Source organism: Gracilinanus agilis, chromosome 2 (assembly GCF_016433145.1).
Source record: "Gracilinanus agilis isolate LMUSP501 chromosome 2, AgileGrace, whole genome shotgun sequence".
In the NCBI taxonomy this organism is placed as follows: domain Eukaryota; kingdom Metazoa; phylum Chordata; class Mammalia; order Didelphimorphia; family Didelphidae; genus Gracilinanus; species Gracilinanus agilis.
Window position 1 is genome coordinate 30,322,351 of NC_058131.1, and position 27,683 is coordinate 30,350,033.

Consider the following 27,683-nt stretch of genomic DNA (forward strand, 5'->3'; position numbering starts at 1 on the left):
AAGGGAAGGGGAAGGAGAAGGGAAGGGAAGGGAAGGGAAGGGAAGAGGGAAGGAAGGGAGGGAGGGAGGGAGGAAGAAAATAATTTGGGGGTATCAGTGGATTTCAAACTCAGTCTAAGTCAATAGAATGATATAACCCAACAGAGATAATAAAATATTGTGTTGTAATAGGAGGCGTGAGCTTCAAGGAGAGGGGAGTGATTGTCTTGCCATTTGCTGCATTGGCCTGAGCTCCTTTAGAGTGCTGGGTTCAGTTCTGGGCTCTAGAGAGCTGGTGAGCAGAGGAGGGCTGGCAGGATAGGATGGGCCTAGAGGTCCAATGGCATATGAGACTCATTTGGATTTGTTTAGACTGGAGAAGACTCAGGGGACGTGTTAGCTAGCTCTAAGTACCTGAGAGGCTGCTGTGTGGATGAGGGATTAGGTGTGTTTTGTTTGGCCTCAAAGATGGTATCTAGGAGCGGTGGGGCGTGTGGAGGTGGGGAGAGCTGGGGGTGGTGCTGCAAAGAAGCCAGGTTCGGCTTGACATCTAGGAAAACTCCCTAACGGAGTGGCCCCTGTGAGGGGCGGTGGGCTCTCCGTCACTTAGGAACAGGCCTGAAGGAGAGGTTAGAGAGGTCGGCAGGGATCCTTTCGGCGCAGAATGGACAAGATGGCCACTGAGATACCTTTCAACTGAAATTCTCTGGTTCCAAACCCTAGAGAGGGAGTCAAGAGATCTGAGAGCACTTGTTGTTATAAGTTAAGAGAAATGGCTAGAAAAAATGGGGATAATAATGTCTGCAAGATAGTAGCTGCTCTCTGGGCATCTGTTTCCCCGCCTGGAAAGCGAGGGGGTCCGCTGAGATCCTGATGGCCAACTGGTGCCCCTCCAGGTTGAGGCCTTCCTGAGGTTTTCAGCAAAGAGTTTTTACTTAATTAGCTCGCAAGCCTCCCTCCCTCCATGAAAGCCTCATCCTAGCTTGGAGGTAACCCTGGGATCTAGAAGTCTATGCCAGCTGAGCATACGCTCTGGCAGGTTCTACCACTGTGGAAGAAGCTTCAAGTAGAGTCTGGTAAGACTTCATAATTCAGAGACTTCGCGCTGGAAGGGACCTCCGAGACAGATCATGTTCCTGAAAAGGCATCTGCAGCTCAAGACAGGGAGAGGGACGGGCTGCTGTCACCTGGCTGCCGAGAGATGGAGCCCTGCTCCCCGCTCGGGTAGCCCGAAGCCGCCTCCACTCTGTGGTCCTCCCGGACCTGTGTGGAGGGGCTCCTTGGTGGGTGGGTGGCCCCGTGATGAATTTCCCAGCCAATGGATGGAGACCATTTTGTGAGGCTCTCTCGTGGGCTGGGGGTGGCTGGCATCCACGGTGGCAGCACCCGCCTACCCACCCCCCACTAGCAAGCCTCGGAGCCTTGGATCAATTAGTCCTGGTCACGGTGGTGACGGGTTCCTTCTAGGCCGCCGTTCCCAGTGTGCGGCTGGTTAGGGTGACACTTGGGCTCCCCCGAAGCAGACAGGCTTGAACAACTTGATCGTTCTAGGATTTTGGTTCAATTTAACGCCGCAAACGCATGTCGTGCCTGATGCTGCGCCAGGCACGGGGGACCCAGACCACGCGGAGCCATCTCTGCCCTGGGGAGGCCTTTGGGCTCCGGGGACTCTCTGTGGGTGCAGACCCAGGAAGCAGGGTCCGAGGGCTGGAAGGGGGACGCGGGGGCTGCGGGGTGCCTGCTTTAGCCTCAGCTGAGCACGGCGGGTGTTGAGCCCCTTCCCTTCCGGCTTAGAACCCATTGTGTGTCTTGGGGAACCCGGGCCCGTGTGCCGGGCTGGTGCCAAGGATGCTTCTCCCATCCTGGCCCCCCTCCCAGCAGCCCCGTGAGAGGGCGTCCTCCCTCCCCGAGGCTTCTCCCATCTAAACAGACCCGCTCTTCCTGCCGACCCCTTCTCCCATCCTGGCCCCCCTTCTCATCGGAATGGCTTTGGGGTTTGAGGTTATTTGTTGTGCTTTAGGGGAAGCTTTGCCTTCTGTCTTAGAACCAGCCAGACAGACGAGCAGCTAAACAAGAACCCGGCCTCCCATTTTAGAATCCATTCTGAGCCAGGACGGGCCAGGCGATGGGGGCTAAGGGACTCGTCCAGGGTCACACAGCGAGGACGCAGCTCTATCCAGGGGCCACCAGGCTGCCCCCAAGAACGTTTCTAAATGCATAGAGCACGTGTGCTCTTCCCTATAGCTCTTTGGAGGTGCCCCAGACCCCAGCGGAGAGCCCCAGGCCAGAGAGGGGACCCCCCCGGCCCCCACAACTTCAGAGAGCTCCATGGAGCCAGCTCTTGGCCCCGATTCCGCCTGGCTCATCTCCAGAGCCGGGGATCTTTGGGCAGCCCGGGGAGGCTCATCCCCCCACCCGGTCGGGCCACGCGAGCCCGAGGCTCCCCAGAGAGTCGGGGACACGGCACGGAGCGGTGGGGGCACCTGCCCCCTCCCCCAGGACTTACTTCTGACATCTGCGGAAAGAGACTGATGGCGAGAGGCAGAGCCAGGCCGAAGGCGGCAAGGCACACGAAGCTTTGCACAGGCAGGAGGAGCCGCGGCCGAGACTGCAGGAGGAACGTCCTGGAGGGGGAGAGAGGAGGGCAGATGAGAGCCAGGACAAAACCCCCTCCTGCCCCCCGGCACCCCCAGGCCTAGAGCAGGGGTCCAGGGCAGGCACCAGAGCCCAGCTGCAACGCCTGCCTGCCCCACTCATGGGAAGACCCCCCCCCCCCCAGCTTCCCTGCCTCAGCGCTAAAATGAGGGCAGATCCACGGTTTGGCCTCCGGGGCTCCTTCTAGCTCTAGGCTTGTGGCTTTATGGGCCAGCATCCTGGCAGGCTGGGTGTGAGAGAGAGCAGAGCCCTGGAGCAATCGAGGAAGGCTTCCTGGAGAGGTGGGCCTGGAGCAAAGAGCAGGGTCAGAGAAGACAGAGGAAGTGCTTGGGGGAGGATGAGCCTGAGCAAAGGGAAAAGGATGTGTATGAGGGACTAGGAGAACGAGATGGCAAAATAGGCTTTGCATAGGGGAGGAAGAGGAGCTACTCCTGCTCCCAAGTGTACTCCTACTCAGTAGGGCCGCTAGGGGGCGCCCCAGTGCAGAGCGCAAGGCCTGGAATCCCAAAGGTGCCATTGTCCTGAGTTCAAATCCAGCCTCAGACACTTTCTAGCTGTGGCATTCCAGGAGTCACTTCAGCCTGTTTGCCTCAGTTTCCTCGCCTGAAAAATGAACTAGAGGAGGAAATAGCAAACCACTCCAGCATCTCTGCCAAGAAAACTGCAAGTGGGAGCATGGAGGGTTGGACTTGACTGAACTACACTAGTAGCACCCTCTGACTTTGTAGCTATTATGCATTGATTTACATTGTTGTTGATGGTTCTCCCAAATACAATTTAAGTTAAGAGGGGCAAGGACTATTTCTCCCTTTCCCCCCCCCTTCCTTCCCTCTTTCTTTCCTTCCCTCTTTTCTCCTCTCTTTCCCTTCCTTCCTCTCTCCCTTTCTTCCTTTCTTTCCTTTCTTCCCTTCCTTCCCTCCCTCCCTCTTTCCTTCCTTCCTCCCTCCCTTCCCTTCTTCCTTCTCTCTTTTCTTCTTTCCTTCCCTCCTTCCTTCTTTCTTCCTTACCTCTTTTCTTCTCTTTCCTTTCTTCCCTCTTTCCTTCTTCCTTCCCTCCTTGCCTCCCTTCCTCTCTCCCTTCTTTCCTTTCTTTCCTCCTTCCTTCCCTTCCTCCTCCCTTCCTACCTTCTTTCCTTTCGTCCTTCTTCCTTACCTCTTTTCTTCTTTCCTTCCCTCCTTCCCTCCCTCCATCTCTCCTTCCTTCCCTCCTTCCTTTTTTGTCTTTGTATCCCCATTTGCCTAGCAGGTGCCTGGATCATGGAATGAGCTCCCTAAATGCTTCATAAAATATTTTATGGCACTTAAATATTATTACTGGCATCTTTTGTTTTTACATCAACTACACAGTCTACTGCATCCCTTCCCCCCACCCTTCCCATCCCTTATAAGGACTTTTAGAAAAAGAAGAAACCATTCAGCAAAGTTACTATGACCGAACAAGCTGATACTATGCTGTGTTCCATATTCGTGGCCCCCCGTCTCCTCAGAGGACTGGGGAAGACGTCTTCAGCTGCTTGTTAAATGCACCGATGAAGGACTGAAGGGGGAAGAAAGGCAGCAGAAAAGGAAGGATGGGCCAGCCTGAGGACTCTGGCCAGAGCTCACCGACTGACCCAGCAGAAGAAGAGCTGCCCTATCCCTGAGGTATGTTGGCAGGAAGTCTATGCTGCCCAAGCGCTGACCGGAGTGCCATTCTCTGCCCTCTGTACTGGGAAATAGGGCAGGAGTTGCATCCTTGCACACAAATAGCAGCCGTCTCTGCCCCTTGCTCTGTTGCTTCCTGGGTCCTTGCCGTTCCTTTTCCCCAGGAAGGCCAGGGCAGATTCTCCCTATCCACTGGCTCACCCATCTGCCTGCCAGGCTCCCTGAAGAGACTGTCAGCCCAGCCTTCCCTGATGTCCTCCTCCTAATGCAATCCTGGCATGGCTGTTTGGATGAGGTCTCCTTTGTAATTACAGCCTTGTTGGGGGCCCAACAGTCACCTGGGAAAGCTCCAAGTCTACCCCAAGCACCTCCCTTCAAGCTCAGAGGCGCAACTTCCAGGCCATCCTCCCAATGGGGGCGGCTCCCATTACAATGGCTAAAACAGCCTCATTAGGGTGAGTTGGGCTTTGGTTGGAGAGGATTTAAATTAAAAAAACAACACCCAACACCCTTAATTAACACACGAGGTGCCAGGTCTTAATTGGGCCTGGTAGAAATCTGTAAAACTCAGTGAAAGCGCCTCTCCACCAAGTGAGATCCCATTTTGGGCCGGGGCTCCAGGCTCAGGGAGGCTCTGGGGCTGCTCTCGTCCTTCTCCCAAACTCTCCCCCCAGATCCTCAGCCAAATCAGTCATCACACTTGGCTCCGAGTTCTGCCCCTGGACCCCACAGCCGACTGCCTCTTGGCATGAACTGCTGCTATTTGCAATTTCCCTTCAGGGCTGCCCTCTGCGTGAAGTGCCCTCGTGATGGGAGATGGGGAAGGGCCTGCTGTGGACGGGGAGACCATGAGCCACCCCAGAGAAGAGACACCAGGATGTCGCCCTGACCTAGGGGCTGTCCCCTGCCACCCCTTTCTCAGCAGAGCTGCCCTGCCCCTCAGAGGAAGCCCTAAGCTCACCCCCCACAGAGCCCAGGTTAATCTGTCTCTAGAAATATGATGATGATTACGGCCCAGCTCCCCACTGCAGGATGTTGAACGGGTCACCGCTGGTCACGGAACAAAGTCCAGACTTCTCAGAGTGGCATCCTCTGCCTAATCCTCTCTAGTTCCTTAAAAAAATTTTTTTTTATTCTTTTGTTGAACATTGCCCAAGTTCCTCCCAGTAGTGTTCCGTATAACAAAGATTATTTTAAATAAAAGAAAAGGGAAAATTTAGCAAAAGCCAATGAATCATGTGACGGGAGATGCAATAGGCTGAGAAGCACCCATGGGCTTCTCAGCTCTGCAAGGGAGTCAGGGAGCCATCCTCCCTTTGAATTCATGTTACTTCTTGTAATTCTTCAAGTCGCTTTCCCTCGACTTCTGTCCATTGGCATTGTTGCAGTGAGCGAGTCTACTGTGTTCCTGGCTGTGCCAACTTTGCCCCAGTTCAGGTAGATCCTTCCATGTTTCTCTGTATCCATCACATGAACTCAGCGGTATTCCATGACATCCATGGGCCTTGTTTAGCTGTTCCCCAATCTTCTTTATTTTCACTCCACAAAAAGGGCTGTTATAAATATCTTGATTGTAAATGGGGACTTTATTCTTATCAAAGTCATCCTTGAGATGGGGATTCTCTAGGTCCAAAGAGAGGGTCATTTTAGTCACTTTATCTGCATCAGTCCAAGTAGCTTTCCAAAATGGTGGAATCCATTCACAGTTCCACCAACAATGCATTAGTGTGCCTGCCTTTCCATGAGCCCACCAACATTGACTCTCCTCATCTTTTGTCTTCCTTGCCAATTTGCCAGGTGTGAGGCGCCAACTTTCTCTTGTATGACTTTCCAAAATATTTCCTATAGACAAACCAGGCAGACCTACTTGCTTTCCCTCCTACATGCATTTTCTGCCTTGTCACCTCTGTTTTTATCATGTATGGAATGTCCCTTCCCCCATCACCATCTACTGAAATGACTGAACCAAATGATGTTCCAAGATCGTCTTATGTCCTCCTTCCTTAATAATAACAGCAGCTGAGTATAGGGATTGTTTTGTTTTTATCTTTGTGTCTCCAGTGCCCAGAACCAGGCCTGGCACAGAGAAGCTTAATGAATGCTTGGCGACTGATTGTCTAGTTAAGTCGTGTGGGGGATCCAATGCAGTATTTGGAGTTGGGTTGACCTGAGTTTAAATTAGCCCCCAATACTTCCTGCTTATGTGACATTGGGCAAGTCACTTAACCTTGCTCAGCCTCAGTTTCCTCCTCTGCCAGGCTGCCCTGCACACGAAATCTTCCTTAATCTCTTTGCTCTTTCCTCCCCCAACAAACACTTCAGGAATTGAGTGTTCTTTCCTTTAACTTTGCCCATCACTTATTGTCTAAGCCCCCATCTAATTCACCCTGCCTGGCAATGAGTTCCCTGGGAAGGGGTAGCTTGGTGCAAAAAAAAAAAAAGCATTGGCCTTGCAATCAAGAAGAAGCAAGACTTGGATTTGAATCTTGGCTTTAAGCTTACTGTGTGACCACAGGCAAATCATCTAATTTTTGTTTTCTCATCTATTAAATGGGGGCAACCTCATGGAGCTGTCTAATCGATCAGTCAACATTTATTAAGCATCTGCCATTAAGCATCTACGAGATGCTTCCTAGTTGTGTGCAAGCATCTACGAAGGGCCATGGGCTTGGAGTTAGGAAACCTGGGCTGGTTCTGGCTCTAGCTGCCATCATCAGTGAGATCCTAGACAGGTAATTTTAGTTCCCTCAGCCTCAGTGTCCTCATCTCTCCAACTACAGCTAGGAATCCTTACATAACCTAGCTGATTCCTCTAGTTATCAGTGTATTCTCAGGATATGTAGGTGCCCTACTATGTATCTCAGTGACAAGCAATGGGGATATAAAATTTTAAGTCCTTCCCCTTGTGTAATTAGAATCTGCTCCCCAGCAGCATCCTAGGATGCTGGGAATTGGAGTCCTGGGGAGCAGATTCTAATTACGCACCCTCATGGAGCCTCCATTCTACTGGAAATGAAATGGTTGGTCAATCTTAAAAGTGTTAGAAAAATGAAAGTCAACAGTAAACATTTGACCTTCCCAGCCTTTCTAGCGGGTAGAAATGGCCTTAATACATATCTTTTGGAATAGGATCTAGCCCTAGAACAAGCAACCAATAAGTGCTCGTTGATGCTCATTGAATAAATGTATCCTTGCACAGACTGCCCCAGTGCCTGGAATGCTCTCTCTCCTTTTCTCTGTCTCACAGAATCCTTCTCTCAAGGTTCCACTTAATATCAGGAGCTTTTCCTGAGATTCCCCCCAAAGTTGTTAGTACCCTTGTATTTATTTTATATTTGCTTTGTATTTATTTCGCCGAGTGCATGCTGTCTCTTCTCCATTCAAATGAAAACTTCTTGGGGCAGGGATCATTTCTTTTCTTTCTTTGTGTAACCAATGACTTGGCATGGAGTCTGGCACATTTGTGAAGGCTTTAGAAGTATTCCTTGAAGTGAATGGAGAAGAGGGTGGAGAAGATATTCTAAGGACAAATGTCCATCTTTTGGCCTCATCCCTCCAATTCAGAGACGCTATTCCCCACTGCCATTACAGCCGCTGGAACAGAATGGGAATGTATATCCTCTTGGATGGCTTTCACCCCCTCCTGGTTTGGTCTGTGATTGTGTTGGCGAACCTATGGTACGTGTGCCAGAGTGGGCTGCTCCCCTCCCCCTTTCCGCCATGCCTGAGGACATTTCTTTCAGCACCCGCCCCTCTGCCCAGCCGTCCAATGGGAACGCTTCCTCCCTCCCCTGTCTGGGGTAAGGGGCGGGGGCTCACATTGTAATGGGGAATTTGGAAGGATGTTATCAGGGACTTGCTAAGGAGGTAATATGGGGATTAGATAGGATGTAATAGGGAGATGCAGGATATAATATGAGGAGGAAGCGAGGGGTAATAACTGGTAGGATCAGGGAACAAGACAAAGCAAGGGATCCAAGGCTGAAGGTATTCAAGTGAATATACTAGGTAATAGGGAAGTTAAGGCAATATGGTGGATAAGGAAGGTTCAGTGATGAAGGATGGCAGCTTAGGAGGTAGGAGAAAATGAGGGAATGTCTGAAGTCAGGGAGTAAACACTGAGGTAACCAGGACTGCCAGGGAGAGGAGGAATTAATCTAAGCAGGCAAACAGCAGCAGGGCATACAGACTGGGACTTGGGCTAAAGACAAACACTGAAAGGAAATAGACTGAGTGAAATTAACTACAGTAGGCTTTAGTTAATTTCACAGGAAGGGACTTGTTTGAAGTTACACCTTCCTTCACGATGGATGCCCGATGGATGCCCGGCTTCCCTTCAAGCCCAGAGTATGTTGGTTCTATTCCTCTTCTTCCCTTTCTTACTAATTAACTGACAAAATAACTAAAAGGTCTGTTTTAAACACAAAAGGGGTTTATTGTCTTCAAAGGTTAGGTTGTCAGGGTTAAAGCATTATGGAAGCCCTAACAGCTGCTTATAGAAACCTCAGGTGGGGGAAGGGAAGCAGGAATGGAGTTTGAGAAAGGTTCTGTCTTTACTCAGCTCTCAAGGTGATTTTGAAATCAAAGGGATTAGGATGATGGCTACAAAACCTCTCTAGCTAAATTACTGCAAGGGTAGAGCTAAACTCTCACAGATTTGATCTAACTCTCTGATTCACTCTCCTTATTCACTCCTATCAGACATTTAGGTAAGGGAAAGGAAGGCAGGAAATGAAGTAGGGGATGGAGATTCAAAGGTTTTATCTAAATTAATAAATCTCAAAAACACTCCAAAGCTAGGCTAGGCTTTCAATCTCAAGAAGGAGAAGAAGCAGCTCAGCTGGCCCTGGTTTCCTCCACGAGTTCCCAGGTCCAACTGAAACTCTTTCCCAAGATTCTAAACTCCTAACTGACATAAGAACTCAGCCAAAGCCTGCAAAACTGTTATGTCCCCCATCTCTGTACTACAACATGTGGCATGAAGGTTCTCTAAAGGGTTCACCATCACTGGCTGGGATATGGATGGCAACGAAGGCTGAGAGTTCAGAAGAGTTAGGCTCTGAGTCCATGGAGAACTTGTCGATGTGTTATCACCCTCAAACAAGGTCCAGAATAAGGCTGAGGATCCGTCTGCTACATTGAACCTCCTCTCCCCCTCTGGGGACTCTCCCACTTCTGCTCATAGCCCAAAGTCTCTTGGAAGTATGACCCAGTGAAAAGTGTCTAGACCTTGGACTTAGGAAACCTGGGGTCGGGTTCCTCCCTCAGCCTCAGTGTCCTCATCTTTTCAACTAGGGTCAGGAATCCTTCCATTCCGCATCTGATTCCTCCACTTGTCAGGGCATTCTTCCTTTGGGAATTACTTCCTGTTTCTTCATATAGGTTTCCATGATCCAGCAATTGTTGGGGTGGCTTGGAGGTGGGGTGGGCAGAGATGTAGAGACAGAAGAGGCCTGGCAGATAAAGAGCTGGCCTTGGCCTTAGAGAGGGTGTCAGTCTACATTGGGAGAAGGTTTTCTCATCTAAGAGTTCCCAGGATCAATGAAATTGTAGGTCTAGTCCTTACAATAAAAGGGATAGAGAACATCTACATGGGCAGCTGGATAGCCCAGTGGACAGAGTGCTGGGCCTGGAATCAGGAAGACTCATTTTCCTAAGTTCAAATCCAGCCTTAGATGCTTCCTAACTTGGGTGTGACCCTGGGCAAGTCACTTCACCCCATCTGCCTCAGTTTCCTCTTTGTAAAATGAACTGAAGAAGGGCATGGTAAGCCACTCCAGAAAACCCCAAATGGGGTTAGGAAGAGTCAGACATGACTGAACAACAAAGAAGCATTTCGATGGCATTTTAAGGTTGACAAAGCACATTACAGGGATCACTTCATTTGATCCTTGCAACAACCCTTTGAGGGTGCAGCTCTACTTGCCCCCATTTTCCTGGTGAGAAAACAAAGTCTCGAAGTGGTTAAGTGACTTACCCAGGGTCACACAGCTACCAAGTTGCTAAGGAGGGATTTGAACTCGTGTTTTCCTGACTCTAAATTGCCCCCCTCCTATCCTTACTCCCCTGAGAACATACTGCCTCCTTCTGAGAGAGCGTAAGCTTCTTCAAGGCAAGGCCTCCTCTTTTGGCTCGGTATCTCCTGTGTGGAACACAGCAGACAACTAAGCAAATGGTTTTTGCTGAACTGAACTGAATCGTGAGCCTTCGGATGTCCGAGGGAAAGGGGAGTCCTCCTGGCCCCCAGGCATCTCCTGGCCCCCCGGCGCCCTTCGCTGGGGCCCCGCCACGCGCCAAGGCCCCCCAGGCAGAGCTCGCCGTCCCTCCCTTCATTAGTGCTCCCCGCCAGCGTCCTTTGGCCGGTGCCTCTGCACTCTGCAGCAGGCACCACGGCGTATTCCATATGGAGGCAGCCGAGCGGATGAGGACGAGCTATCGGGATCGCTGATCCGGAGTCGTGTTTGCCTGGAAGAAGGTGTTACACGCTAAACTAAACATGACAGGCGCGACTGCAGTCGCCCAGCTGACACATTCCGGGGATTCTTCTCTCTTCCAAAGAAGGGACGAGCAGGATCTCGCAGCAGGCGGGGCCCAGGGCAGGACGCGGCCGGGGCCCGGGGGGGAGAAGGGTCTCTGGGACTGACCCCACCGCCTGGCCCGGCCTCCCTCCCTGCCTCGAGGATGCCCGACAGGTAGAACACCTCTGCCTGACCGCCGGGAGGGGGGGATGGCTGGAAGGGGCTCCCACTCCCCCGGCCACCCCTCATCAGTACAGATCAGAGCATGGCAGACTGAGGGCTGGGCACTGCCATAGAGGATTGACTGGTGTTCAAAGCCTGGCGCTTAATGACTTTGGGAAAGTCACTTGGGAGCTCACAGGCTCATCGATCTAGAACTGGAAGGACATAGAGTCCAACTTTCCTAGTTTACAGATGAGGAAACGGAGGCACATAGTTTCTGTGACCTGCCCAAGTCAGTGACTTGCCTACCTAGTAAGGGTCTACAACAGGATTCAAACTCAGATCTTTCTGATTATTCACTATGACACCTTGTTGCCTCTAACTATTCTGAGCTGGAAGGGATTTTAAAGGCTAAGGTCAGCCTCTTTATTTTAAAGATGAGGGACCTGAGGGGCAGGAAAGAGTAGTGCTTTGCTTTCTGGGCCTCAGTTTCTCCACCATAAAAACCAGGGCATTGGACCAACTTTTGATCTGTGTCCTTATGCCTGCCTAGGCCTATGATCGCATCAGCGGGCTCTCATTTTAGAAGAGTCGGACGTTTGGGAGGGGGACACAGAAGGATGATCACGAGCAGGGCGGCACGAAGCGTGAAAACATAAAGGCTCACTGACAACCGCTGATCTAAACCACTTTCTTCTCAGAGGAACTCAAGTCCCCTGTCTGGGGTGGTCAAAAAGCATTCTTGAAGTGCCTACTAAGGGCCAGGCACTGCGCTGAGAATCTGAGGATGGAAAAAAGAAGAAGAACCCCCAAATCAAGGAGCTCATATTCTGATGGCAGAGACAACACCTTAGGCACATCCGTGGGTTTATGTGTGATCTGGGCAGAGCAGGTGGAAGGTAATCTCAGAGGGCTGGGCACCAGCAGTTTAGGGGATCAGGAAAGGCCTCTCGCAGGGGTGATATGAGCCGAGGAAACCAGAAGGGAAAGGGAAGGGTGGAGAGAATTTCAGGCATGAGGGACAGTCCAGTACAAAGGCCTAGAGGTAGGGAATGAAGGGAATACTGTATATGAAAAATATACATTTTGCCAGGGGAGCTTGTGAAAGGGGATTAAGTCTAAGAAGGCTGGACAGGTAGGAAGGCATTGGATTTAAGTGCCAGACACAAGACTTCATATCTGATCTTGGAGGCACTAGGGAGTCACTGGAGTTTACTGTGTGCAGACATGACTTGGCAACAAGATAGAGGATGGACTGGAGTAACAAGAAGGGAGGAAGGGAGGCCAATTAAAAGCTATTTATTGCAACAGTCCAGGGGAGAATTGATGAGAGCTTGAACCGAGGTGGCTCTGTAAGAGTGGAGAGACCTTTACGAGAGATGTTGTGAAGGTAGAAATGAGAAGATCTGGCAACTGGTTGGTTCCGTGGGGCATGTATGAATGAACAGTTGACGTTGCCATTAAGGTTACAAACCAGTTGACTCTCAGATGGTGATATCCTTGTCAGTAATCAGGAAATTATAGAGAAAGAAGAGTTTGTGGGGGAAAGATAATGAGTTCTCTTTTAGACATGTTGAGTATGAGGTACCTGTGGAATGCCCAGTTTGAGAAGTCCAAAAGGCAGTTGATGGTTCAGGTCTCTCTCTCAGGAGAGAGACCAGGGATAGATGTATAGACCTGGGAATCATTTTCATAGAAATGATCATTGAAGTCAAGGGAGGTGATGAGACTACCAAATGAGAGAGAAACTAGAAGAGGGCCCAAGATAGAAAGAAAGGTCAGAGAGGCAGAAGAAGAGAATAGTGAAACCTAGGGGGAAAGAGTATTCGGGAGAAGAGGATGGTCAACATTAGCAAAGACTGCAGAAAAGTCAAAAAGGATGAAGACAGAAAAGATCATTAGATGTGGCAATTAAGAGATCGTCGGTAACTTTGGAGAGGACAGTTTTAAGGAAATGATGAGGTTGGAAGACAGTGAATAGAATGTTTAGAAGAGAGAGAGAGGAGAGATAGTGATGACACTAAATGTAAATGGTATTTCTGAGGAAATTAGCTGAAAAAAGGAAGGAGAGCTATAAGGCAATAGCAGGAATACTAGAATCTGGTGTTCAGGCATTTCAGTCATATCCAACTCTTTGTGACTCCATTTGGGGTTTTCTTGGGAAGGATACTGGATTGGTTTGTCATTTCCTTCTCTAGATCATTATACAGACGAGGAAATGGAGGCAAACAGGATTAAATTACTTGTCCAAGGAAACATAGCTGGTAAGTGTCTGAGGCCAGACTTGAACTCAAGTCTTTCTGACTCCATGCCTAGTACTCTATCCACAGTACCACTTAACTACTCAAGTAGGATCTAGGAGGATTATTAAGTATGAGGGAATAAACAAGGAGAGAGTAAAGAAAAGAGAGAGAGTAGGCATGACAGTGGGGCCAATCTTCTGAAGAAGATGGGATGGGAATCACTTGTACATTGAGGGGTTATCCTTGGTAAGGAGAATGGTCATTTCTTCAAGACTAGAGTGAAGGAGGAAATAGTGAGGAAAGACAACTGAGAGATAAGCTGAGCAAGCAGCCAGGAGATGCTCCCCGTGAATGGTTTCGATTTTTTTTTCAGTGAAAGATGAGGCAAGGTCTTCCTCTGAGAGTAGCAGGAGTGCGTGCCATGGGATGTCTGAGGAGAGATGAGAATTTTGGAACCAGCATTTGGGAGGAGTTGAAGGATTTCCTTGGGGCAAGAAGGGCCCAGTTGAGATGATAGAACATGTAGGAGATTTCTTCAGCTCTGTTCAGATGCACATGAATAAGAGTGAAGAAGGACAATGGTGGCAGTCATCCAGGGCTGAGGTTTGGCCAGACCTGATTGGTGATAAAACAAGGAGTAGAGGACAACATCTAATTGAACTGGATCATCCGAGGTGTAGAGCAGGGAAAGGAGAAGAGTGGAACCAGTAGGAATTTAGGAAATATGGCCTGGGAAAGAATTAAGGGGTGGGGACAATGTAGGTAATGGTATGGATGAAGAACAAGGTTGGGGGGGGGTGTTGTAAGGCATCAGGAAAGATGGAATAACAAAAGACTGTAATCAAATAAAGGCACTTCAGAGTTTATAGATATGGAACGGTGGTAGGTAGTGACCAGATCAAGGGTCTAAGCATCTCTGAAGTGGGGTAGACTACTACCGGTCATGGGAAGTGGGAAGATTGAAGAACTAGAAAGTTAGGTTTTTGAGAGAACATCAATATGTAGGCTGTTGTCCCTGGTAGAATGGCAGGAATTGGGGAGGAGAGAAAGATTGGGAGCCTCAGCACTGAATTCATCCTGGAAAGAAGGAGAAGGTACCAATTTACCAGTTGGTAAATAATGACTGTGGGCATCTGGGCTGGATGACAGGTTTGCCCAGAATGAACCTCAGAGAAGAAGGAGCTGAACAACAGTGGGAGAGGAAGAGTCTTTTGGGATGACTGACTGCCTTTGCCTTCTCCTTGACTGTTGGTCAGGATGGAGACAAGGGACTCTCCCATCAGCTATCTCTGAAGCCAACCTTCATCCACCTCAAAATCTCCTCTTAGGCGTCTTTGGCTGCCAGGAGTTACTAACAAGTGCCAGGGAGAGGTTATGGGGCAGGAGGGGAAGACATGCTGTCATTTCCCAAGGCCTGAGTGCCAGGGCCATCTTGGAGGTTAGAAGGAGGTTGTTGGGGTTCCTAACCTGTGAGTGTGAGATTCCTAAAGGTTCCACTGTGTTCCTTCTCTGCTCTAGAAGCTCCAATGACTCCCTATCACCTCTTCTCCATTTGGCATCTTAAAGTCTTTCACAATATGGCTCCAATATCTCCTTGTGCCTGGAATTCCCTTCCTCCTCATTTCTGCCTCTTGGAACTCCAGCTTCCTACGAGGCTCAGCCCAATTACCACCTCCTACAAGAAACCTTTCCTGATTTCTCCTGTAAGTGCTTTCTGCACTCTCAATTATCTTATATTTAATTTTAAATTTTACTTCTAAATGTATATACACGTTGTATCCTCCGTTCCTTAAGAGCAAGGAGTGCTGAATTTGACGTCAGAAAGCTCTGGTTCTAATCCTGCCTCTGACACGTATTACCTTGGGTGAGTCACTCGATGAAGGTGAATTAGATGACTCCCAAAGTGCTGGTTTTGCCTTTGTGTCTCCAGCCCCCAGAATGGTGCCTAGGTCAGAGGAGGCGTTTTTGTGGAATTGAGTTGAACTGCACTGAATTGCTAGACTTGCCCCTTCCTCCGTTTCCAGGAGGGTTCAGCTGAAGGGATGGGTGTGGGTGGGATCTCGACTCTGAAGGGAGGCAGCACTGCCTAGAGTCAGAGACCCCACCTGGGATGTATAAATGGTATGATCTGGGCTGAATGTCCCTGGGCCTCCGTTTCCTTATCTGCCAATGAGGGGTACAGACAGTTGGCATCTCGATGTAGAATAGTGACCCGGACCGGTCCTCGGAGCTCCAAGGCACTGCTTCCAGCGTGGTGCGTTGCTGTAGGAGGGAGGCTAAGGAGCCCCCTGCCCCCGCCCCGACTGCTCCGGGGAGAGGGGAGAGCAGTGCCTGGTGGGGGCGGCCGTGGCACGGCGTGCAGTGGGGAGAAGTCGGTTCTCTCTGAACAGCCAAGAAGGCAGGCCCAGAGAGTTAAAACCCACAGCAGGAGGAGGGGAGAGATGCCAGGAGAGCCAGAAAAAAATGGCATGAGAGAAGAGAAAGGCAGCTGGGCGAGTTAAAATATGCAGATGGAGAGATGGGAGACGGGCAGCGCTGGGGAGAGAAGCAAGACCTGGCTCCTGGGCCCAGAAACTGCCTTAGAAACCTGTCCTGGAGACACCCAGGACGAAGGCCTGGCCTGGAGCACTGTGCGGGGCCAGAGGGACCTCCCGGCCCCATCCCTGGCCCGAGTCCAAGCAGGGACGCCTCCATCTTGCTGTGTGTCTGAATGGATACAGATAACGGGGAGCTGCCCAAGCCCGAGTGACGAGGACGCCGGGGCAGGCAACCCTCTGGGGTCTGCCTATCCTCCCCGAGCACAGGCCTCCCAGCTGAGGATTCCCCAAATCTGAGAGAAAGACCAAGATGGAGGCCCATCCTCGAGGACCTGGGGTAGAAGCCTCCCTTGGAGTCTGGGGTCTTGGGTTCAAATCTCAGCCCTGCATCTTCCTCTCTAAGGGACAGGACATCTATGACCCTGCAGCCTTAATCAAGTGGCTGAGCTGCTGAAAGCCCAGCCGACTTGGGACAAGCCAGCAGAGACTGGAGATCCCCAAGCCCAGCCCTTTGTTTTCTAGAGGAGGAAACCAAGGCTCAAGGAGGAATGCCTGTCTGGGTCACTCGAGTCAATGGAAGCCCACTCGAGGCTGGATCTCAGTAAAACGTTCTTTATGCACGTCAGAGGCAGCTGGGTGGCCCAGTGGGTGGGGTGCTGGACCCAGAGTTGGGGGGATCTGAGTTCCAATCCAGCCTTTGACTCTTACTAGCTGCGGGACCCTCATTTCTCATCCTGCGATGGCGCTCCGGGATTTCTTGGACTGACTTCCCCATCGTGCCCCTCTGCCGGGCACCTCCTCCTCCTCCTCCTCCCTTTTCAGCTTCCCTCCCCCATTAGACTTGAGGGCAGGGGCTGTCTTTCTTTTCTCGTGGATTAGCGGAGTGCCTGGCACACAGCAACTGCTTGTGGACTGACCGCCTGCCACCTGCGGCCAGGAGATAAGGATTCTCTTACATACGGCACGAACGATGGCTGCAGACCTTCTCCCATGCCGTCTTGGATCAACCTCCCCAAAAGAATGCTTTCACCATGTCACCCAGATTCCCCCTTTCTTCTGAGAACCTCCAAAGAGTCCCCATCACCCACAATTCATTGAAATTATTATTATTATTATTATTATTTTACATTTTAAACCCTTAACTTCTGTGTATTGGCTCCTAGGTGGAAGAGCGGTCAGGGTGGGCCATGGGGGTCAAGTGACTTGCCCAGGGTCACACAGCTGGGAAGTGTCTGAGACCAGATTTGAACCCAGGACCTCCCGTCTCTAGGCCTGACTCTCACTCCACTGAGCTACCCAGCTGCCCCCCACTGAAATTATTTCCAAACTGGTCTGTAAGGCCTCCCCCACACATGCCCTTGACGTCACCCCCAATTCTATTCCTTGTCTTTCCTCACCCGAGTACGGGATGTACCCTTCCTCCCTGATGAAGCAGAGCCTAAGCTCGTTGAGGGCAGGAGCTGGCCTTGCTTTCCCCAGTGCCTGGCAATAACAAACGCTTGTGGACGTAGCTGTAGACATTTTGGTCAGTGTTTGAGGAAGGGTTCTCCATGCCAGGAGTCCCGCGCTAAATCTGGGGGATCCAGAGAAAGGCAAAACCGGGCCCTGTCGTCAAGGAAGGAGCTCTCAAGGCCAAGCGCAGTCCCTTCCTTTCTCTTTCTTTTTTGGGCCTTCAACGCCCCTTTCACTAGGTTGGGGAACTCTCAGGGAGGAAAGTTCCCTCCGCTACTGGAGGACAGAATCTTTTTCTGCAATTTCTAGACTTCAAGGAGTTGCCCGAGACTGGGGGATCGAATGACGTGCAGAGTCTCACCGACGGCAGAGGGGAGCCTCAAACTGAGCCTGGGGCCGGCTCTCGTCCTCTCCCTCCCTTCTTCGGGCCTTTACCCAGGCACGCCTGTCCCGTCCCCCCCGGGCCTGCCCGGACTTACTTTTCTAGCATGGACATGATGATTGGAGGTAGAACCAGGATGGGCATGGGGAGAACCACTCGTGTCAGGGCCGTCTCGAGCAGCGCCTGTGGAGCCAAACGAAAGGTCAGCGGAGGAGGCCCTTCCTCTGCAGCCCCCCTTCCTACGTCGCCGTCGCTGATTTGGACCTGCTCAGTCTACCCCATCGCCACATGAGCAAGGCCCGGGCATTTCTGGCCTCAGTCTTCTCATCTGCAAAATGCAATGATAACCTTAAAGCTGCCGATATCGCGGGGCGCCCACAGGGCGGGCCTTGTGTGAAATCTAAAGCCGCGTCATCGTGAGGAAGTCTGTCGTGGGGGAAGCTTGTGGCGGGGGGAGACGATCATCCGGAATGGCTATGTGGGGAAAGTGCTTCCAATGTGTCTGAATTTTAGTACTCGGGAACAAAGTTCCAGTTATCCTACCCTAGAGGTGGCTCTGTGGAACATTAAATAGAGATGGGGCAGCGGATCGACGCAGAGGATAGAGAGCCAGGCCTAGAGACAGGAGGTCTTGGGTTCCCATCTGATACTGCCTTAGCTGTATGACCCTGGGCGAGTCACTTAACCCCAACTGCTTAGGCCCATGGTGGCAAACCTATAGCATGCATGCCAGAGGAGGCACTCAGAGCCCTCTCTTCGGACATGCATAGAGTTCTCCAGAGTTTGTTACTAGAAAGCCAGAGGGATGCGGGGCCGGGCTGCTCCCCTCCCCCTCTCCACGAGCCCCCCTAAAAGGCTCGCCATCATTGGCGTAAGCCTTGCCGCTCTGCCTTGGAACCAATATTTAGTATTGATTCTAAGAGGGAAGGGAGGGGATTTTAATTTTTTTTTTAATTAGAGCTAGAAGTTCCCTCTATTCATGTGTGTCTGTAGATCTGGCTTTGAGTCAAGTCAGCAGCCATTTATTAAGTGTTTACTATATGCCAGGTACTGTGCTAAGTGTCGGAGTTACAAAGAGGCAAAAAAAAAATATCCCCCAAACTCAACAGTACTTGCCCTTAAGGAATCCAGTCTACTGGGGGAGGCAATAGGCAAAGGCCAAGTACAAACAAAATCTAGACAGGAGAAATTGGAGTTAATCCTAGAGGGAAGGAAGGCACGCAAGGCAAAGTTAACATTATGCATGGAATCCATTAGAAAGTGGTTCTTTTGTGCAAAAAAAAACCCCAACCCACCCCCTACGGGCCCCCCAGCACACACACTCTTCCTGCACACGTTTTTTAAAGAGCAGATTCAAATCAGCTGGAACAATGCTTTGGAATGGAAATACATTAGTAGCAGACACCCAAATTCCTCGACTGCAGACTCCCGCCAGGGACGTTTAGCAAGTGTGGAAGCCAGTGTAGACACCTTAATTAACCCTTCTGAGCCAGCTCTGGGAGTCTGAAGGGATGTGTATGTATGTGTGCATGCTGGGTTGGGGGTGGGGAATGGCCCCCTCCTTCTCCCCATGACAAGCTGCCTGAGATCCAGAGAAAGAGCGAGGACAGAGACCGAGGAGACAAGGACGCTGCTGTCACACCGCCAGGGGGTGGAGGGAGGGGGGAAATGAGCATATGGCAGAGTTTAGATGCTTAAAAGAAAAAAAAAGAAAGAAGCAAAAAGCAGGTGTTGGAGGGAACAGGGAAAAAAAAACAGCTGGGGCTTTTTTTGGCAAGGTGAGGGGGATGGAGTGACTTGGGGAGAGGAGAGAGAAATAAAGTCTCCTGCTGGTCTGCTGGGGATCGCCGTGGGTGAGGTCAAGGGCCCTTTCTGAAGTGGGAGCACCGAGCTTTTGAATGAAGGTGCCAGGTACCTGGACCTTAAGACAGCCAGCTCCCCACAATGCATCATGATTTCCCCTATGTGACCTTAGGAGGACCTGCTGAGTTCTCGTGTTGACCTCATCTCTCTGGGGCCCGGCTTTTGGGGCCATTTAACCTTTTCCAGAGACATTTGCATTCTTCAGCAGCTCCAGCTAGACTACCCCACTCAGCAGACTTAAGCAGGCTAATTGGTTTAAGCCCAGCCTGGCTTCTGTAGTAGCTCACAGGCCCCTCTCTGTAGGCTCTAGGGCAGGGGTCCACAACGGATGGCTCTCGAGCCATATCTGGCTCTACCTCCCGACCTGCCAGTTCGGGCAGAGCCCCAGGTTGTGCCCCAGGAGGCCCTTCAGCCCCCGCCCCATATTCCAGCACCTTCCGCCTCCATCCTCCTCCTTCCACAGGCGTTTATGGCTCTCATGGCCAAAAAAGGTTGCTGACCGTTGCTCTAGGGAGACAGGCTCAGTCACAGAAAGACATTTGAGGCCAAATCATCTTTTACTGCATTCTAGAAGCATCTGGGGGTTCTGTGCCTTTTGGGATCAATCCTGTGCTCACTCTCCCCAGGTAGCTACGAAAAAAGGAGACAAGAAAGGAACTGCTATTGGGAATATCCCATGGTGTAGTGACAGGACCATTTATTAATTCTGGAGTCAGGATATCTGGGTTCAAATCTCAGCTACTCACAGGACTTTGGGCAAGACCATCCATTGCTCTGGGCCTCAGTTTCTTCATCTATTCAATGAGGGGATTCAAAAGCTCAGAGTTGGGAGGGACCTTAGAAGTTACTGAGTCCAACCCTCTCCTTTACAGATAAGGAAATGAAGGCACCTAAGGTAAGTGACTTGCTTAAGGCCACACAGCTAGTATCTGAGATAGATCTGAACTCAGGTCTTTCTGACTCCAACTCGAGTGATTTATCTACAATACCACATTGCCTCTAGTAGGACAAGATGGCCTGGAAAATGCCTCTAGTTCTCATATCTTCAGTATTATTATACATTCTTTTGCAGAGGCATACAAGCTCTAGAAGGCAGTGATCTCCTAATTGCCAAAATCCAGCAGTTTTTTCTCAGTTCTTCCCTTCCCCCTCCCATCTGGATATTCTTTCCTCCTTTAGTTTTAATGATGCTGCTGTTCTGATTCTCTTCCTATCTGAATTACCCGTTTAGGTCCTTTGGTTGGGCCATTACCCATGCCCTGCCCTCCTAGTGTAGTCCCCCAGGACTCCATCTTTTTACTTCTAAGGTAAAATGTAAACTCCTCTGTTTGGCCTTTAAAGTCTTTCACCACTGGGTTCCATTGGCTTTGTCAAATTCTTTTTCCTGGTGCACCCAAACTAGCCTTTTCTCTATTCCACACCTATGGTCCTTCATCTCCTTTCTCCATGTCTTTGAAGAGGCTGTGTCCCAGGCCTAGAGTATGCTCCCTCCTCACCCTTCCCTCAGAGAATTTCTCACTTTCTTCAAGACTCTACTCCAATATTATCTTCTACATGAAGCCTTCTCTGATCTCCCCTGCCCCACCTGTTGGATGCCATCTCTTCCTGCTTACTTGGTACTTACCTACCTTTATCTATTTTGTATTTATGTGGTTTTTGCTGATACCTGGATGTCATTTTATAAGAGTGTAAGTTTCCCATTCCTCAACTGACAAATGGTTGAAGGATATAAACAGGCAGTTCTCAGGTGAAGAAATTAAAACTATCTATAGTCATATGAAAAAATGCCCCAAATCACTATTAATTAGAGAAATTCAAATTAAAACAACTCTGAGATACCACCTCATACCTAGAAGATTAGTTAATATGATCAAAAGGAAAATGATAAATGTTGGAGAGGATGTGGGAAAATTAGGACACCAATACATTGTTGATGGAATGGTGAACTGATGCAACCATTCTAGAGAATAAGGGGATTCAAGAGCTCAGTGTTGGGAGGGACCTTAGAAGTTACTGAGTCCAACCCTCTCCTTTACATCCATCTCAGATACTAGCTATGTGGCCTTAAGCAAGTCACTTACCATAGGTGCCTTCATTTCTACCTGAAGGACCATAAAGCTATGCATACTTTTTGAGTCAGCAATATCACTATTGGGCTGGTGTCCCAAAGAGGTCAGAGACAGAGAGCAAAGATCTATTTATATTGAAAAATTTTTGGCAGCTCTTTTTGTAGTGACAAAGAATTGGAAACTGAGATGGTGTCCATAAATTGGTTGTAATGGATTACTATTGTTCAATAAGAAATGGCAAACAGGATAAATTCAGAAAAATCTGCGAAGATTTACAAGAACTGATGCAAGCAAAGTGAACAGAACCAGTAGAACAATGTATGTGGCCATAGGAATATTGTTCAATGATCAGCTGTGAAGGACTAAGCTATTATCAGCAGAACAAGGTTCAGAGATAGCCCCAAGAAACTCGTGATTAAAACAAACAAAAACAAAAAATACCCTACCCACAGCCAAAGAAAGAAATGTTAGAAACTGATTGCATATCAAAGCATGCCATTTTCACTTTATTTCCTTCATCAGTTTTTATTATATGTGTGATCTGTATCTTCAGTCACAACTGGGGAATATGGAAATATGTACTGCATGAAAACAATAGTGTAATCTTTAACAGACTATTTACCACTTTGGGGAGGCAGGGAGGAAGGGAGGGAGGGAGAGGACCTGAATCATAAAATTTCAGAAAACAATTGTCAAAAATTGTTTCTATATTTAATTGAAAAAAATTTTTTACATTAAAGAAAATGTAAATAGAAGCAGCAAGGTGGCTCAGTGGATTGAGAGCCAGGCCTAGAGACCAGAGGTCCTGTTTTCAAATCTGGTCTCAGATACTTCCTAGCTGTGTGACCTTGGGCAAGTCACTTAACTCCCATTACCTAGCCTCTTCTGCCTTGGAACCAATCTACAGCATTGATTCTAAGACAGAAAGTAAGGGATTAAAAAAAAAGTACTTCCTGAGGGCAGATAGGCAAGGATTATGTCATTGTTATCACTGTATCCTCAGCACTTTAGCATGGTACCCAGCACATAATGAATAGTAGTACTTAATAAATGCTTGTTGATGGATGGATTGTCCTGGGCTCTCTTTGGTCTCTTGTTGTTTCTCAGCAGCACCCAGAAATGCAGCTATCACCTCTATGCACTGGTCTCCCAGCCTGAAATTCCTTCCTAAGCAAGTCCAGTTCCATGTCATCCATTATCTACTGGGCATCTCCACTTGGCTATCCCATCGGTGTCTCAAACACATGAGGCAGGTAGACATATATTGGGTAAAAATAAAAAGCTGGAGCAAAATCTACTGGGCTACAACTGAGAAAAAGAAGGCAGGAGTTGCAATCATGATATCAGACAAGGCCAAAGCAAAATGGCGTCTATCCTTCTCCCCCCAACCCCAAACCTGCTTCTCTGCCAAATGTCTCTCTCTATTTCCATTGAGGCACCAGTAGCCTCCCAGTCATCAAAGCTGAACTCTTTCTACACCTTCCCCACTTATGTCTAATTAATCAGTTGTCAAACCTTGTCACTCCTACTTCCACATCTCTTGAGCCCATATGCTTCTTTCGATTCACATGAAGACAACCTGGTCCAGATTGGGACTATTGCAATTACCTCCTAATTGGTCTCCCTACTTCCAATCTAGGACAGCTAGGTGGTGCAGTGGATAGAATGCTTGGTCTGGAGTAGTCAGGAAGACTCACTTTCATGAGTTTGAATCTGGTCTTAGACATTTCCTAGCTGTGTGACCCTGGGCAAGTCACTTTATCCTGTTGACCTCAATTTCCTCATCTGTAAAATGAGCTGGGGAAGGAAAAAACAAACCACTCCAGTATCTTTGCCAAGAAAACCCCAAATGGGGTCACAGAAAAATGACTGAATCATACTATTTCCATTCTCTCTTTCTATTCCAATCTAGCCTCTGCATGAATACCAAAACTCATTTTCCCCCTACTTTTTCAAACCTTTACTTTCTGTCATAGTAATAATTCTAAGATAGAATGGCAGGGTTGGGTAAATGGAGTTAAATGACTTGCCCAGGGTCACACAGCTAGGAAATATGAGGCTAAAGGCTACACTTGAACCAGTGACCCTACTAACTCCAAGTCTGATGCTCTATTCACAGAGCCACCTAATTGCCACCCCCCAAATCACTTTCTAAGACACATTTTGTCATGTTACTTTCCCCTCCTGGCTCCCCATTGCCTCCAGGATAAAATACAACTTCCTCCATCTGAGATTTAAGTGCCCTCACAATCAGCTCTAGGATACCTTTCCAGCCCTCATGTACATTACTCCCTGTGCTCCATGCTCCAGCCAAATTGGGCTTCCTGCTATTCAGTGAACTCGACATTCCATCTTCCTCCTCTTTGCATTCCAACAAGCCATCCCCCAAGCCTGGCATGCCCTGCTCCCTTCTGTCTCGGAATCCTTCTTCCCCTCCAAGCCCCTCTAGCCCTCTCCCATCTCAGAGATTCCTTCCGGCTTTACATCTAGGAGGAGTCCCGGCTTCCCAAACCTCCACCCTTCTCAAGTAACTTTCCTTCTACTCGGGATATGTCATTATTCACTTTCATGCTGTCTCCCCGGTGAGTACAAAGCTCCTAGAAGACAGAGACTGCTTTATGTTGATCATTTCTTTGTATCCCCAGCAATTAGCACAATGCCTGGCACATTGTAAGTATGTAAAAAACATTTGTGTGGTTCTTTCTAAGTTACTTTACTCATTTATTCGGGGCCATACCAATGAAAGTAACAAAGGATGATTTTATAGAGCTAGAAAACATAATGAATTCATCTGGAAGAACAAAAGGCCAAGGGAATAAGTGAAAAAGAATGTGAAGGAAGGACACATCGTGGTACCAGATTTCAAACTATACTACAAAGCAGTAATTATCCCAACAATCTGGTACTGGCTAAGAAAGAGAAGGATGGATCAGCAGAACAGTCTAGGTACACAATCCATAGAACTAAGTGACCATAGGAATCTAGTGTTTGAGAAACCCCAAGATCCAAGCTTGGGGGTAAGAACTCACCATTTGACAAAAATTGCTGGGGAACCTGGAAAGCAGTTTGGCAGAAACTAGGCATAGACCAACATCTTACACCATATATCAAGATAAGGTCAAAATGGATAAATGGTTTATACATAAAGGGTTGTAGGATTAGAGAAACTGTAAGATGACAGGAGTCAGTGGCAATGAAGTCTCCCTAATCCCTGGTCTTTGGAGAAACACAGGCAGTCTTGACTGGATGGGAGGGGTAGGAGCTTGTGTAGTACTCTTTCACCTCCCCCCTCCCTCTAAGCAGTTGGAAGTCAGTTAACTATTTGGTAATGGAGGATAATCTAGCTTGGTAACTCCTGGGCCAAGATGGTAAGTGGGGAAAGGCTAGACCTCCTTGTGGTGATATTTTTCTCTGTATTATTTCCCCACAGGATAGAATAGGTGAGGCTTGATGTCCTAAGAGCAGCCCACTGACTCAGAAGTTGAGATCAACTTCAGAGCCACTAGTAAGAGGAACTTGGCTTATGGAGGATATGAGTAATTTACCCAAATTATCTGTATCCAGACACTGTTCCTAGATGATAAGGGTTTAATGATATCTGGGAATAGGAAGGGGGAAAATGGTTTAGGATTGATAGGTAAGGGAAGCTATCTAAAACAGCTATGTCAAATAAGCAGCCCCTCCCCACAAAGGGGGAAATGTATCTTGAATGGCTGACCTCCTATTTAAGCCCAAAATATTCTTCTTTCTAAACCTAGATAGCTAAATTAAGGTAGACTGTGATCTTGCTTGAAGGTCTAACAAAGTAAAGCAGCTTTGGTTGTCAGAGTCTGAATGGCTCTGCTCAGAGCTACACAGATTGCCCATCTGCTCAGATCCAAGAGCAAAGAGTCAGGGTCCAGATCCTTGCAAGAAGGGTGACCTGGCTTTTATACCAGGACTCCAACTGCTTTTAACTGCCCCCTCTCTTAGAGTTCTGGGGGGCATTGTGGAATTCTGTGCTGCAGCTTGAACCCCTCTCTGCAGCTTGAACCCCTTTCAGCAATATGGATCCCACAGGGTGATAAATGTAAATTAGGGAAGCATGGAAAAAATTACCTGTTGGATCTATGGATAGGGTAAATTTATGACTAAATAACAGACAAAGAGCATCAAGGAAAGTAAAACAGCTAATTTTGATCACATGAAATAAAAAAACTTTTGCATGGAGGCAGCTAGTTGGCTCAGTGGATTAAGAGTTAAGCCTAGAGATGGGAAATCCTGGGTTTGAATCTGGATTCAGACACTAACTAGCTATATGGCCCTGGGAAAGTCATTTTACCCCCACTGCCTAGCCCTTACTGTTGTTCTGCCTTAGTACCGATGCACAGTATTGATTTTAAGATGTAAGTTAAGGTTGTTTGGTTTTTTTTAAGCTTTTGTACAAACACAACTAATGTAGTCAAAATTTGAAGGAAAACAGGAAATTTGGGGAATTTTTATTCTGATAAAGGCCTCATTTCTCAAATATATGGAGAATTGATCCTAATTTATAAAAATAAGAGCCATTCCCCATTTGTTAAATAGATAACAGACTTGCAAGGCAACTTTCAGAAGAAGAAATCAAAGCTATTTATTGATATCACATGAAAAAAATGTTCTAAATCACTACTAACCAGAGAAATGCAAATAAAAACAACTCTAAAGCACCAACCTCACGCCTATCAGACTGGCTAATACTACAGAAGAGGAAAATGACAAATACTGGAAGGGATGAGGGAAAAATAGGTACCCCAATGAACTGTTGGTTACTCTACCACCATTCTGGAGAACAATTCAGCACGTTGCCCAAAGGGACATAAAATTGTGCAAATCCTTTGACCCCACAATTCCATGCAAAAAGATCAAAGAAAAGGGGAAAAGACCTCTTTCTATTTGTTTTCAGAAGGGGTTGATTGGCTTCACTCTACATTTATAGATGGGTCTGCGACATGAGGGAGGGTAAGATTCCCTGGTTTCTCCACAGGCCTGAGTCACAGGATCATAAATTTAGACATTAAAGGGAGTCTTGAAGGCATTTAGTCCAACTTGTTCATTTTACAGTTGAGGAAACAAAGGCCTGGAATGATAAAGTGACTATGACTAGGATGTTTGAACTCAGTAACTCTGATTCCAATCTCAATTTTTACCCCAGCTTACCATATTGCCTGTGGGCAAGTACATGGAGTGGGGAGAGCAACAGCAGGGTTGAGGCACATTGTCTTCTTCTGTTTCCCATTTTTGCCAAGGGTCAATGTATGATGATCTGGGGAGTGGGTGTGAGCAGAAGGACCCAAAGAACAAAAGATGAGGGCACTGCAGCTCTGGCAGGACTGCCATGCATGAAGAGAAAGGGATGAAGTACATTCCTGGAGAATGGAAGATCTTGGGGGGCAGGGGTTTTTTTGGTTTGGGTTTTGTATTTATTCTCCTAGGGTCAGAGCATAGTAGACCCATAACAGCAGGTTGTCTCATTCAATTAAGAATGAAAGACATCAGTGGTTGGGAAAGATAAATATTTGGTCATTGAAGAATAAAATAGAATTTAATTTTTAAAAAGGAAAGAAGTGGAGTCTCCCCCACTCCTCAGTGCCAGGCAAGACGAAGCAAAGTAAATCAAGGCATGATTTCTCAGCACAATTTTCAGCTCTTGTTTTCCCAGTTCCTCATGCCAAGTGCTCAGTGCCCCGAGTTGCCAGAATTCCCCAATAGTATCCTTCACTCTCTTGGCAATGCCTACCTCCTTTTCCTCTCCTTTCCTTCCTTCCTTCCTTCCTTCCTTCCTTCCTTCCTTCCTTCCTTCCTTCCTTCCTTCCTTCCTTCCCTCCCTCCCTCCCTCTGTCCCTTCTTTCCTACCGATTCCAAGACAGAAGAGAGGTAACTGCTCAGCAGTTGGGGTTCAGTGGCTTGTTGGGGACTCAGACTAGTCTCTGCTCAGTACTAGAGTGAAGCCTGACATTTAGTGGTTGCTTCGCTTGTTACGTATTTTTCTTCATCAGAAATTGTCCTTTTCTGATAATTAATTAATTATTAACAATGAACAATTAATTGAATAAAATCGGCTGAAGAGGCCAGATTTTGCCTGGGGGTGCTGGGGGTGGGGGACTGAGAGGGAGATGGGGGGGGCGATTCCGCTCGGCTCTGGCCGCTGCTGGCGGCCCT

At 48.5% G+C, this 27,683-nt stretch overlaps 1 protein-coding gene across 3 annotated transcripts in view; it reads right to left on the reverse strand.

Annotated features, from left to right (window-relative positions):
• The window catches only part of SFXN5 (sideroflexin 5), a 226,338-nt gene that overhangs the window by 40,937 nt on the left and 157,718 nt on the right, over positions 1-27,683 (reverse strand). The window contains exon 11 of one of the 3 annotated variants that reach the window (XM_044663037.1): positions 17,669-17,754. The exons of 1 other annotated variant lie outside the window; for it this stretch is intronic. In XM_044663037.1, coding sequence (XP_044518972.1) covers positions 17,669-17,754 — 86 coding nt within the window. Of the gene's footprint in view, positions 1-2,481; positions 2,604-17,668; positions 17,755-27,683 lie in introns of those variants that run through there. One more of the 3 variants, XM_044663038.1, reaches the window with a different exon arrangement.